Source organism: Pseudomyrmex gracilis, unplaced genomic scaffold (genome assembly GCF_002006095.1).
Source record: "Pseudomyrmex gracilis isolate BER0280 unplaced genomic scaffold, ASM200609v1 scaffold_78, whole genome shotgun sequence".
NCBI classification, from domain to species: Eukaryota; Metazoa; Arthropoda; class Insecta; order Hymenoptera; family Formicidae; genus Pseudomyrmex; species Pseudomyrmex gracilis.
Genome location: NW_018020662.1, coordinates 86674 through 100109, shown reverse-complemented (window position 1 = coordinate 100109; position 13436 = coordinate 86674). Strand labels below are relative to the sequence as shown.

The 13436-nt window shown below is 36.3% G+C and overlaps 1 protein-coding gene across 1 annotated transcript in view; it reads left to right on the top strand.

Annotated features, from left to right (window-relative positions):
• The first annotated feature begins 1353 nt into the window (after window positions 1-1353).
• LOC109855013 (low-density lipoprotein receptor-related protein 2) overlaps window positions 1354-13436 on the top strand; it is a 31804-nt gene continuing 19721 nt past the window's right edge. The window contains exons 1-2 of the mRNA XM_020428754.1: window positions 1354-1817; window positions 11615-11731. Coding sequence (XP_020284343.1) covers window positions 1664-1817; window positions 11615-11731 — 271 coding nt within the window. The 5' untranslated portion in view covers window positions 1354-1663. The remainder of the gene's footprint in view (window positions 1818-11614; window positions 11732-13436) is intronic.

The following is a 13436-nucleotide window of genomic DNA, read 5'->3' as shown; positions in this document are numbered from 1 at the left end:
AAGCAAAGCAAACCGATGATATGTCGCACGACCGTTTCCCTTGTACAAAATTTGTTTTTTGTCGTCAGATTTAAATACGGTCATCGAACGCAGACGTTTCATCCTACCGATCGTGTCATCGCGGCCGCTTACGAACTCGTAATAGAAGCCTTGCAAGATACAAGAAGAAGGAAACGCGACAATTTTCAGTCATATTGTGGAATTTTCCAAATTCGTATATCGATGTGTGAGCGAATGCGCACACGGATAACGCGGGTTTCAAGGTGAGTTCGCGAAGAGAATCCGAGAGACTACGAGAATTCAGAGCTACCGTGACGCAAGTTCGGAATAATAGCCATTCGCGAGAATCATCAGGAAATGTGCGCAGTGATGATACGTCTATTATAAACTGGAAATATACAATTATACCAACTGTTGAAAACAATTTGACTGTAGACGAAACAAATAGGCAAAATAAATTACACATTATACGAAAGGTGTACAATTATAAAAAAAAAAAAAATGTACAAAGATATAAACAATAGTGTCTAAAATATGTAAAAAATAAATACGCGCGTTTTATACAACAGAATAAGAAAAAGGTTTGCGTTTTTTTATGTTTCGCTGTTGTCATGTGAAAGTTTCCACGGAAATTGTTCTCTTCTTTGGTGCATAATCACATAAAACCTGCCACAGAAATTAAGATCCATGAAAAGTCTCAAATTCCTTCTGACTTTCATTTCGCACGCTAGAAATCACAGTCATTCTCATTCATTTCTCAACGGATACTGAAGATATCGCAGAAAAAAAAAAAAAACATAGTATAAATAACAAATAATTATTCACGCGAAGAACAAATAAAATAAAATTTTATTAGCATAATTGTTTAAATAAAAATATATATTCGACGATATTTTGAATTCTTGACTTGCTATCAATAAGAATGTTGTGCACGTTAGCAACAGATTTGAAGAAACTTTTGTTCCAAGTACACTGCGGTGCATTAATGTCTTTCGAAGGGAAAGTAAGGGGCTTCTCTCCTTACGTAAACGTCGCGCGATAAAAGGAAAGCTATTAATGTATTTCAATGTACAATGAAGATATATCTTTCACGAAGAAATATCTACGTGTGAATTATTTTGTAATTGAAAAGTGGTTTTTAATTTCGTTATTTTATATTTTCGAAAAAACGTCGCAACTTCGAGATCCAAACGAGTTTCGCGCGTTTTTCTTGCATCAAATCAGAATACGACAGACCCTTCCTACTCTGTCGTGATGATTTAGACGTCAGAAGGAGTACAACAGCGCCATGTTGGGTCCGTCTGAGATACAAACAGCTTGCATTCGTCAGCGTTAGTCGCCCGATGACTGCGACCGTGTTCACGTCGCACGCACGAGCCATGAATTGAGCTCGCGTTCGCTCGTGCCGCGCCGTCGTTTTATTTTTTTTTTAATTTTAATTTTGTTGCGTTTTTTTTGCATTCTAATTTTGCGTGCGGAATAAATTCAAATTCGCTACTTGGAGAAATTGATAAGAGAAGAGAAGTGATAAAAACAAACCTAAATCTATACTGACATATATTTGCGTGCAAAGTGTGTGTCTTTGCGGAGAGAGCGCCGGTGAAAGAGAACAAGAGAGAAAAATAGGAGTGAACTAAAGGGGTAAAAAACAATACGGCGTGCGATGGCTGTGCGGCCACGCATCGGCCCTTTCGGAAGTACCGAGGATCTAGCTAGGATACCTGTTGTGCGATGGAGAACTATCAGGATTACACTCGTCGTCGCGGTTGCTGCCGCCATTCTTTCCGGCATTGCCGACGTAGTGGCCATCAGATCAGGTAAGCACTTTTGTGTGCGCGCCTCTCGGATATGTTGAAAATCAGCGATTTCTTTTCATCGCCAAAGGATTTGGGGTCTCACCGAAAATCAACTTGATCCCTTTAAAAAATGATCATCAACAAATCACGAATTTATCTCAAAAAGTTCTACATCCACACACGTAGGATTTCTGTAGGAAACTGTGTGTAATAAGATAAAACAAAGAGTTTTCAAGTTTTCGCGCCCAAGCTGCGCCATAATTGAAAAATTTATGTTGTTCCTATCCACAGAAATCTGACAAAAGTAAGCAGTTACGATAAAAAATACATAGCAATAGATATGTAAAAAACTTTTTAAAAATTACATATTTAATAATGAAATTTAAATTTTTTCATTATTATTCTTTTTTTTATTAGAGTTCACTAAATAGCAATATAATTTGCAACTTTTTTCATTGTCGATCTATGTATGTCACACAATATCGTGCAGAAAATAAATATTTTAAATTTATTAAAGAAATATTATTCACCTAACACAGTACTAACAATACTTAATACCATTCCCAATAGAATCGAGATCATTTTTTACCTAATCTTCTTTCACCATCCTAAATATCGGATCAAATTTTGCTGCTTCTTGTTGTGGTTCAATTTTGACTGTGTTTGTTTATTTGTTTTTCTTATATTTGAGAAGGGCAGATTGTGAGAGAATAGGTGGAAGCAAAAAAGAGATGGAAACCGGTTTGAAAGAGAGAAGACTGGACGATAACAAAATCGGCGATGATCGGATCGATTTTTCGAGCGGTTTACCCAAATCATTTTCCAGATTTCAACACTTTTCTTCGACGGCGACACACTGTTTTTTTTTTTTTTTTTATATACATCATTATTATATGTCGCGCGCCTTCTTCATTAAAAACCGGTTTTTTTTTTATGTTTTAAGAGAATATGACGCGCTGTTTGTGTTTATATTCAAATTCCTGGAAAAAAGATATTCGAAAATTCTGGAAAAAGATAATTGAATTGAAATTGAAATTTTTCGTTAACATTTAAAGAATTTGTCGTGTGTGTATCTCTTTATTATTAGATAATTATTATTCTCACAAATGCATGATTTCTCAAAAACAACAACAAAGTCCGTCATATCTCCGTTAGAAGCAACATTATTTCGCAGTTTACAAAGGTTTATTTGAAAATGTAGAAAAAAAAAGTCCTTTCCCTCGTCGACCAAATACACACAAATATACCCTCGTATACCTGGCACACCTAATATATCGTTATCACGAAAAATAACGCCGGCAACATCAGAGGACAAGTATCAATATGTTGACGATCAGCTAAATTAAATTTCTGACCTTTCACGATGAACTCGTTACTCAATCCGGAGTACGTCGACCGTTTAAAATTTTATTATCTCGATCAGCGAACTTGCTTTTTCTCGCTGCTCTAACACAGGTGAATTTTGTATCGATTTTTAATTACAAATTATTGTCTATTCCAATGTTTTTTCATTTCGTCATAATTCTTTTGATGCACTGACGTTTGGATACGTTTCATCGAGCGCTCTTTATATCTAATTACGAAAAATTCGTGATGAATCAAGTGGGAAACAAGTGGGATAGATCAGTAGGTCAACAAAACGACCTTCGTGCTCGAGAACGTCATGAGTTTGCAAGCTCTGATTCCTCTATAACGCGTCTAGAAGGCGAGAAAGTTCTTTCCCCCCGAAGAGTTGATTCTTTGGCGTATTTAGAGCCGATCTCTCTCAGAGCGAAAATCCGATTGGACAATTTTTTCTGATTTTTTTGTTGTTGCAATTTTTAAATTTTGCAGAAATAAATTGCTTTCTTCGTCGATCATTTTTTATATTTACGCAAAACATACAGTCAAAGCTTCTATGAACAAACTTCTTTTTAGTGGTTACGCAAATAGTTACAAATGCATCCATGTGTGTGCTACAGAGCTCGTAACGCGAATCGATCGTGTTACATCGAAGCGCGCGTCAGATTATTGGCTCGATTATCAGCTATCACAACTTCAAGTAACATCTAACGCTTCAAATGATTTTTGAAAGCTATATTGGATGAAGTTTTTCTACAATTTCTCGAAAAGAAAAAAGAAGAGCGAAGAATTAGCATGTCGCAGACAGATGCGAGGTGTCGAATAAATTTGTAGGTGAGGAGGAAACTCAGCGCGAGCGAGAAGTCCACTCGTTCTCCGATGGTTGTCCTTCTTCTTGGCTCGCTCCTCGTGTTCGCTCACAGTGAGATAGCCTGAGCTCGAGGCTGGCAGGTAGTCAGTAGGCGGGCTCAGGTTCGTTCACCTCGGCCTAGCGGCCGACCAGATAGCGGGACCCTGGCTTTCCAATGGGCCTGTCGTGCTCGTCGTCGTCGTCGTCGTCGTCGTCGTCGTCGTCGTCGTCGTCATCATCGTCGTCGTCGTCGTCGTTGCCGTCGTGGTTGCTGTTATCGTCGACGACGTCGTCACGGAGCGTCGTCGTCATCGTCGTCCACATTGTCGTTATCACAGTTGTAATCGTTGCTGTCACCGAAGATATCGTTTTTCTTTTTGAGATGTCATTTGTCGTTATCACTGTCATCATCAATGTCAACATTGTTATTGTTATTTGAAATGAAACGGCTATAAGGAATCTTTGCAGGATATTGTGCAGTAATAATATATGTTTGAAACAATATTTGTCAAAACGTTTCGACTTTATTTGAAGTTCTTATCAATTGATCAATATACAGAAAAAAAATTAAGAAGTAACAAACGCATCGTGTTATACAATATAAATAGTCAAATTTTATTATAAAATCAATCAAACTACACATACTATTGAGTTAAAACGGCAGAGAATTATGAGCGTCATGGTTGTGTAAAAGTGAGATCGGTACTAAATACAGGAGCCTGCAAAGGCTCCTTGCAGTCGTTTCATTTCAAATAATATATATTGGATTTACCAAGGAGAGCTCGCGCGAGGTGACATCTCAACAATCTACCATATTGGTTATTGTTGTTGTATGTGTCGTCTAGTATATATAATCGATGTTCAATTGTATCGCCCGGTATATGTATATTGGTACGACACGTTCACACGATTTTGTCCGCTCATATATATTATACATTTGTATGTACATATCGACAGTCTACCCTATTTCTGTATTCTGACATTCAGACTCTGATATCTACCTACGAAAATATTTATTCCGCAGCGATGTATTTAGCCGTTCGATCACGAAGGAACGAACGATCGTTTTTTCACTATCCACACGATATCTACGTACATACATATGTACATTCTTATTAAATATAATAATTAAATTTTTTTTCTATATATATATATAGAAAAATATATATATATGTGTATACATATGTATATATGTAAAATTAATGGATACTTTCTTCGTTAATGTTATAATTTTAAGTAAAAATTTTGATTATACATATTTATATATATGTATATAAAGGATTACATTTGTTTTTATTATTTAAATTAGATCGTTGATAAATGACATAAATCTGAATTCTATCTGCTGAATTCTATTTGCTTCCGAAGTTTTACGATCGCAATCTCATGGTCCTCGTGATGTCATTCACACCGATACATTTTAAACAGGGTTGCCAGCGTGAAACGGTACATTTATCACGTTATCGGCTTTTATAATTCCGTTTATCATAAGTTACCGTATTGTTGAGGGTCACCTGAATATATCAGCGAGAGATCTCGTGGCGGATTTTTCCAACCGATAGCAAATTGATGCCAACGCTGCGTGGGAAACATCAACTTTCACCCATGCGACTAGAAGTGAACTTATAGTGCGCGAATATAACGGTTCTCAACAAATCGTAATCTAAAGTTTGTCACACAGGAAAGAAAAAAGAAGACAGAAAAAGAAAAAGAAAGAGTATCCATATCCATATCTTGCTTGTAGCGGTCTTTTTTTTTCTCTCTTCGAAAAAGAAAGAAGTTTTATATCAATTTTCATTTAAAAAGACAAAACAAATGTTTGGCAGAAATTGATTTCTTAATTTGGAGAAAAAAATTGTGATAAATATTTCAACATAAATTTGCGATAAAAAAATTGAAAAATTAAAAAAAGAAGAAAATTAATTAATCGCACATGAGATATAACTTTTGTAAAATGTACCCTGATGTACGTATTTAAATGTATTATTTTTTAATGTAGTTGTCACAAATTCTTCTCTAATTGAACACTGTTTTATAATAAATTGCTCGTGTATACAAAGGAAGCCATTGTTCGATTGTTCATACACTTACGTTATTTGTTATCTATATTGTCGGAATGACTTTGAAATAAGTAATTGTTATTGGCGCATTATCCGTTAGATAAAAGCTTTGCTTTAACGCATCGGTGCTATAAATAATTAATTTATTAGTTACACACACGTGTGAATATATATATATAAGATATGCACAAAAATACGTACGCGCAGGTGAAGCGTCAGAGTAAAATGCTCGTAGTCCAGATTAGCTTCTAACACACAAGCGAGTTCTATACTCAGCGGATTCTTCGAGGTCTCTCTCATGAGTGTGCATTTTGCACGCGTGTGTTTGCACTTGAGATTATACCGAGTACGTCTACCCAACACATGCACACGCCGAATTGCAGGACGTTAAACCTCGACTGAATGCAGATTCGCTTGAACGAGTGCGGCAAATCGAAGACAGAGCTTGCTCGAACACAACGGGAAGAAAAAACTAGCCACTATTACTCAACTGCACATTAACTCGTAACTAAAAATGTTTTCAAATTAAATCTAATAACGTCAAGATAAATTACACATATATATAAAGGACTTTTGATTAAAACTTCAACATGTATGAAAAAAAAAAAAAAAAAAACGTATTGAAAGAAAAAAATTAATAGATGCCAGTTATAATACGTATATTGCATGAAATTGTTTGTAATGAAGGAATCCGATAAGTTTACTAGCTTGATCGAATTATCACTATGATGTGCAAACGAAATAAAGAAAGGTCAATGGCATTCTAGTGTCATACGAAAATCGAGTGACGAGAGGTCACTGTAAATACCTCTCGTTGTACCGGGTGATCTGAAAGTCTTCCACTCACCTGAACGCGTGCCAATCTCGTAGGAGAGAGACTTGCGTAAGTCTCTCTTTTGCGACACTGTGACCACTGGAAAATCGCTTTTCGAGCGCGGTTTAAGTTAGTGTTGGTAACCGAATCATTTAACGGCCATTTGATGTAACAATTAGAGTTCTTGATTGCTACTTTTTAAGCTTTTGCAATTAAATGTTTCGAACACTTCTAATAGTGTAGTAAACATCAGTTGAGATAATATCTTTTTGAGTAAAGATAAATTTTATTATTGCTAGTATTACTGTTTTTATTATTTGTTTTTAAACAAGAGTTTATAAAAAAAAAATTCTATGAGATTTCAATAAATACTTTTACTTGTTTGTACGTAGAGTATCTAGGATGAGAAAGGCATTCACATCAAGGTGTCTTATCAAGAGTGATTTTGAGTTGGGCACTTAATGCCTATCAAATAGCAAGTATGCTTTCCTTAATCTATCCTAAATGTTGGTCCTGCACTAGCTCTTATCCTTATCTTTTATCCCTAAATGTTGATCCCAGACTAGCTCTTTTCAGAGATAAAATTCTAAAAGTAATATAAGTTCCAAAGTATATTGTCCATTCGCGTCTTATAAATAACAAACCAAAAGATAACAAAAACGGAGATTACAGAGAAAATGTCAAAATACCGGTATATAATGTACATTATAAATATTTACATCAATCACACTCTGAAGAATGCAGTTGTTTGTTTTTATCGGAGCGAGGTAATTGCTTTTCGGTTCTAAATATAAGATTTAGATTAAAAAAAAAACGCATCGTATATCTCTTTTATCTAAAGTTGTTCGCGTAACTTCAGGTTCTCTCTCTCTCTCTCTCTTATCGATGTGTGATCTAATCGTAAAGAGACGAGAGAATCGGTATCTTGAGCAGGAGAGACCTCGGGAGATTTCCCTTCACCAGAATATATCAATCGAACATTCGTCTGTCGTGGCCTTGGTGCTGTACTATGAGCACGTTAGGTGGCTGAATGACACTGGCTTGGCGGTGATATATGTGTCGCGCGGCGTTCGTTGATCCGAGTGATCCAATTAACGAACCAGGGCGCACTATATGTATCCAAGACTTCTTCTTCTGAAACGTCAACCGCGGTGAACGACTATTATAACCGACTTACAAGTGACAATCACGGACACAGCCTACCTATTATCACGCCTTCGCTTTACACGAGTATCACGGCCCTTGTCATTCAGCATCACACACACACGTGATCGGAGAAAATAAAATTACACTTACAAATGATATAAACAATTGCTAATTTTTTTTTTTTTAAATCACGACATTACGTGTGCTAGCGTTTGTACTTGTTGTACTACACTGAGATTTACAAATTTACAATTAAATATTTACAAAAAAGAAGACAACAGTTTGACTCTCGTTTGTACTTTGGTAATTTCTCTTCGGTTGTTTTTGTTACTTTTTTCGAATTACGTATCTCGAGCGTCCTTCTCTCCTCTTTCTTTGGCGCAAAGTAGTTTTGTAAGTCGAGACACGTTATCTTCGCTTTCGCGTCATCACAAACGCACAATAATTTATATCTCCTTTGAGGTCGTTGTTTACTTTAGTTATGCATATCTTATCTGTGTGATTAAATTCAACCTTGAATTCATAAAGAAAATTATTACACTATATTCAAATCTTGATTGTAATTAAAAAAAAAAGTAACGGGCAAAGTGATGACACCCGAACATCTTTAGCGAGTGACAAACAGAAACATTCGAGACGTCGAGAGATTCTGTCCTGATTGATCGGTTTTGCGTAGCGCGAGACGTATTATTACACGTCCGATAGAGATTTTCCTGTGAAAAACAGACGAGGTGTCACGTCGGATACACGGTGTTATGCACCGCGCCGCAGCGTGCCGATGCAGCGGTGCATACAGCTGGCTTATTGCACCGTCTGGTACGAACGGGGCTGTTGAAAGAGCATCCTCCTCTCACGCGAGCGCGAAGGTGAACGCTGCGCCGCCGCGTGCCGATGTCATGGGACGGGTGCTGACATACTTGTTACGTTGCTAAACAATATATTATATCATTATTATCTCTATTCGCAAACGCGAAAGAGAAATAGAAAAGGAGACACGTGACACATAAGCAAGCGCGAGCGATACACATTGATAAATGATTTTTTGGCTGTTTCGATAATTTTCGTGTAATTTATTTATTAACATAAGTAACGTACTTTGCTGTTTTTATGTGCGCACTTTGCTTTCGTGTTTTCGCGTTTAGCGGAAGTGTACAAAAATTATTTCTGAATCAATTTTGTAAGCGAGGAGAGCGATATATATACATGAGAGATGGGATTGTATCGACAAAATGTTCTGTCTGCGCAAACAAGTCAAGAAATGTCGTTTTTTTTTTTTTGTGGATGCGTATCCGGCAATTTGCAAGTCGTGTTTCACGAGGAAAGGAAAATATCGCGGAAAAATCTTCGATCACGAGTTTATCACGAATGTATCGCTCTATCTTGTCTTTGATATTTGCATTCCTATCCGGCAATGCACGTTCCCTCCCGACTGCTGTCGGCGTTCTGTTCGTACCAGGCCGCGCAGCCTGGCACGAACGCTGCACTTCCAAGCCGGAGCCACTTCCTTTCCTCTCCTCTCTAGAACCATCAGCGTTTCTCTCTCTTTCCTACTTGTCTCCTTCTCCCTAATCGGCGACCGCTTCTCTTCTCCTGCAAACTTCTCTCTCTCTCTCTCTCTCTCTCTCTCTCTCTCTCTCTCTCTCTCTTTGAGGCTTTTTTCTTTCTCTGTCTCTCTTTCTCCTTATGTTTTCTGCTGCCTCGTCTTTCATGACGATGATGAGACACCCACATGAACAGAACGTGGCTTACTTACACACAGTACTGTTCTCATCTCCTGCGTGCTCTTCTCACTTTCTTTCGCGAATCCAGCAATTTATAGTTTTATTTCTGAAAGAATTGCATCAAATACAGAAATCTTTCATTTATGTGAAAGAAACGTGACAATAAAACGTAGTTTATTCTTGTAAAAAGACTTTCAATAAAAATATCATTTGACACTTTTGACCAAAGTATTATTTGATACTTTTTATAAATACTTGGTATCTCTCTTTCTAGAGACTATATAATTAAAAGTTTTATTACTTGATAAGAGTCTTATTTATTAAGAATTTTAGTTCTCTTGAGAAAAAAAAAGAATGATGATTCAAAAGACGAGTGAATTTTTGTCTTTTTTTTTTTTACGTGTACATCGCGCGACTCGCATTCGAGCGCGTAACCCCCAAACATTTTTTTAAACATTAAAATCTTAACGTTGTCAGTTGCACACAAGTAATCGCAAGGATCAGATTCTCTCGTCCAAGGACGAAAACCAAGGATTCTGCCACGATGGGAAAGTCACCATAAACGGAGCTCGATTGTCGTTGCGGCGTGATAGGTTCTTTTAAGAGAGAGGAAAGATCATCTTTCCTTTTTTAAAACGCGATGTGAACTTAGAAAGGATTTGCCGGATTTAGTTTCAAATCAAGAAAAGCTCATTAGAGCTCGAATAGAATTGTTGGAAATTATTCTTCTTTATTTAGAATGTCAATGAGAAATGCGAATAGAAAAAAAAAACTGTAAATACTTTCCAGTAATTTTTTTTTTTTTTCATAAAAAAGATATAAAAAAAAGTGTTACAACTTTTGCATTATCTCACGTAGGAATATGTCATTAAAGTTATCACAATAACTCGTCATTATATTATTGTTGTTATTATTATTATTTTTTCTCTCTTGTTGTTCCTCTCGCGTGCACGTTATTATTCCTATAATTGCTAATACCTCAAGTGACGTAGCATTATTAAGCTAATGGTATTTGAACATCCACACAAAGACTCATTTACATAATAACACTGGTAAAATGTACCGCGTTGTTATACAAATGTTTTTCTTATTAGTCGATGAACAAAAGTCAGCAGCAAACAAAAGTTAGAGATACGAGATAGCTCTTTATTGTGCCATTCTTTATCTCGTTTCTTGAATGCTGCGCAGCAAATTTTAAGCAACATCAAGTTTGCAATACGTAAACCACTATGTTTTTTTATCACGTTAATTTACATTTTTATTTACCAACATATTTTACATATTTTATAATATATGTTTTATTAAATAAACTAAGAAACGTTAGCGCTTTGAATTTTTTAATTTATCTCTAATTTTTAATAATAAGAGTTTTGACTCGGATTGCATAAAGTAACTTGTCTTAATCACCGTAAACGGATGTTTCGCAGTTATTTTAATTTTTATACTTAGAAATTTGGCCGTCGCCAACGGCCTTTTTTTTCGACGTTTCCGCTTATCAGTCAATTTAAAAAGAGAAAGGAAGGGAAAAAAACTTTGCTTCAATTTCGGCACTTACCGCCAATTGACGCACGTTTTCACCGCGTTATTGAGCAACAGAGATTTAAATCTCGAGAAATTGACTTCTCGTCACGTGTGTGTGCAACCGCGTTCAAATCGCACTTCTAATACCGTTGGACCGCGGGCAATCAATGTGACGAAATGTTTCATCGCGCGAAAGTTCATCGAGCGAGAAGATTCGCTTAAATTCCAGATAAAAAATACCCGCCTTCCACAACACACCAGTTACACCTAGAAAACGTCAGGCATTGAACCTTTCACCTATCACGGCAACAAAATCGCTTCCCAGAGCCGATCCCTTCATGCTCTTACTATACTTTCTGTTACAGGCGATGGCTGCGCCAATAACATGTTCAGGTGCAACGATGGCAAATGCATACTGTCGATTCTCGTGTGCGATTATCGAGGGGACTGCGACGACAACAGCGATGAGATGCAGTCCTGTCGTAAGTATCAACCTTTCTTCCTTTTGTGCGCGGGCCCTTTAAATTAGTTCTTAATTTAAATAATTACGCGTTTGTTCTAAATATACATTATATGTGTGTTAACATATATTCTTCTCTTTTGATGATAATTCTAATTAAATAGTTACACTCTTGATGTAAAAACAATCACTGAAACATTACCGCGCGTTCGAGATGCAAGAAAGTGGCTGGAAAAAAAAAAAAAAATAGCTTCACTTTAATTAAATATCAAAAGCAATGCGTGCTTTTGAACGCGTAAAATTTGATCAGAAGAGATCTTCGTCTCTTGCGTTGATGAATAATTAATGATTGAGTGCTTCGTTAAAGAATAATAAAGAGGGATGCGTGTACAGCCCATGACCGCCCGTTGGCCCCATTACAGCTCACGGTGAAAGAACTTTTAGAATGAAGCCACATCGCCTTCTTTCAGTACTCGTGGCTATCAGGTGCGGATTTATAATCATTGAAACCCGAGAATACTTTATCCAAGATAGATATTAACTCGATTAAATAATATTAAACTAGTCGATGAATAATATATTTATTAACTTTTTTGTGCCGAAACTAAATTCGGATTTAGAATTTAAGCAACTTTAATCTTGGATTTCTGCGAGTAATTGCGTTTCGCGATCTATTCCGACGAATAAAACGAATTGAATCGAGCTGTACATACGTACGTACGATATGGCTTACGACAAATCTCGCGTGCCGGAAGCGCTCAACGAAAATCCGAGGCTTCCTCTCGGAAGTGCTTAGTGTCTTTGTTTAACGTTTTTTTCCATATGGTCGATTACGTGACTGCTTTTGTGACGGCTTCTTATCGTTGAATTTATATTGCAGGAAGTGTAATGCAATTTGTGTGTGCAATCTTCCCGCGTGCAACAAGAACAACCACCAATGTCATTTTAAAAACGGAAGAGAATAATATATTGTTTTGGTTTCATTTCTGTCTTATATATATATATATATATAATAGATTACACAATTTTAAAAGTTTTAAACTCCGCGAAACTTTTTTAAGTCACGAATACAAAAACAATTCGTTTAATAACTCCTCTTTAAGGAATGACAATTTGCTTGAGCAATTATCGATACGTAACAAAATTCTAATCACGCAATTTTCTTCGTGAGCAACAATAATTATATTGCAATTCAGGATTTGCAATTTTTTTCCTAGGACACCGCAGAGCAGCGGGCGTTTGTTATGCGGGTGACAATGCAGAACCGGAAGCAAAGCTGTGACCCTCTTTCGAGGACAGCATGTAGATTGCCGTATGTTATTCGAAACGGGCCCACTGGCACAATTGTATTTCATTTTGCTCGCATTTTCCACGGAATTGCTTCCGATTCCATGTTCGGCATATGTTCATATATATATATATATACACACACACACACACATATACTATATATATATACATAGAAAATATATATGCATAGAAAAGTACATAAAAAACATATGTATATGATAACAATTTTATGTATTTTACGTATGTAAAATTTTTATATTGTATAGATTTAAAAAATGTTTTTTTTTTTTTATAATCTGCTCCTCTTATATAAATTTTCACCTTTACAACATTATTTTAAGAAAAACATTATTTATGGTAATACTCTGGTGCAGTTGCGAGATTGTCATATCATCCGGTATGAAATAATCGAGGGAGGTTCCCTCGATCGCTCGGTG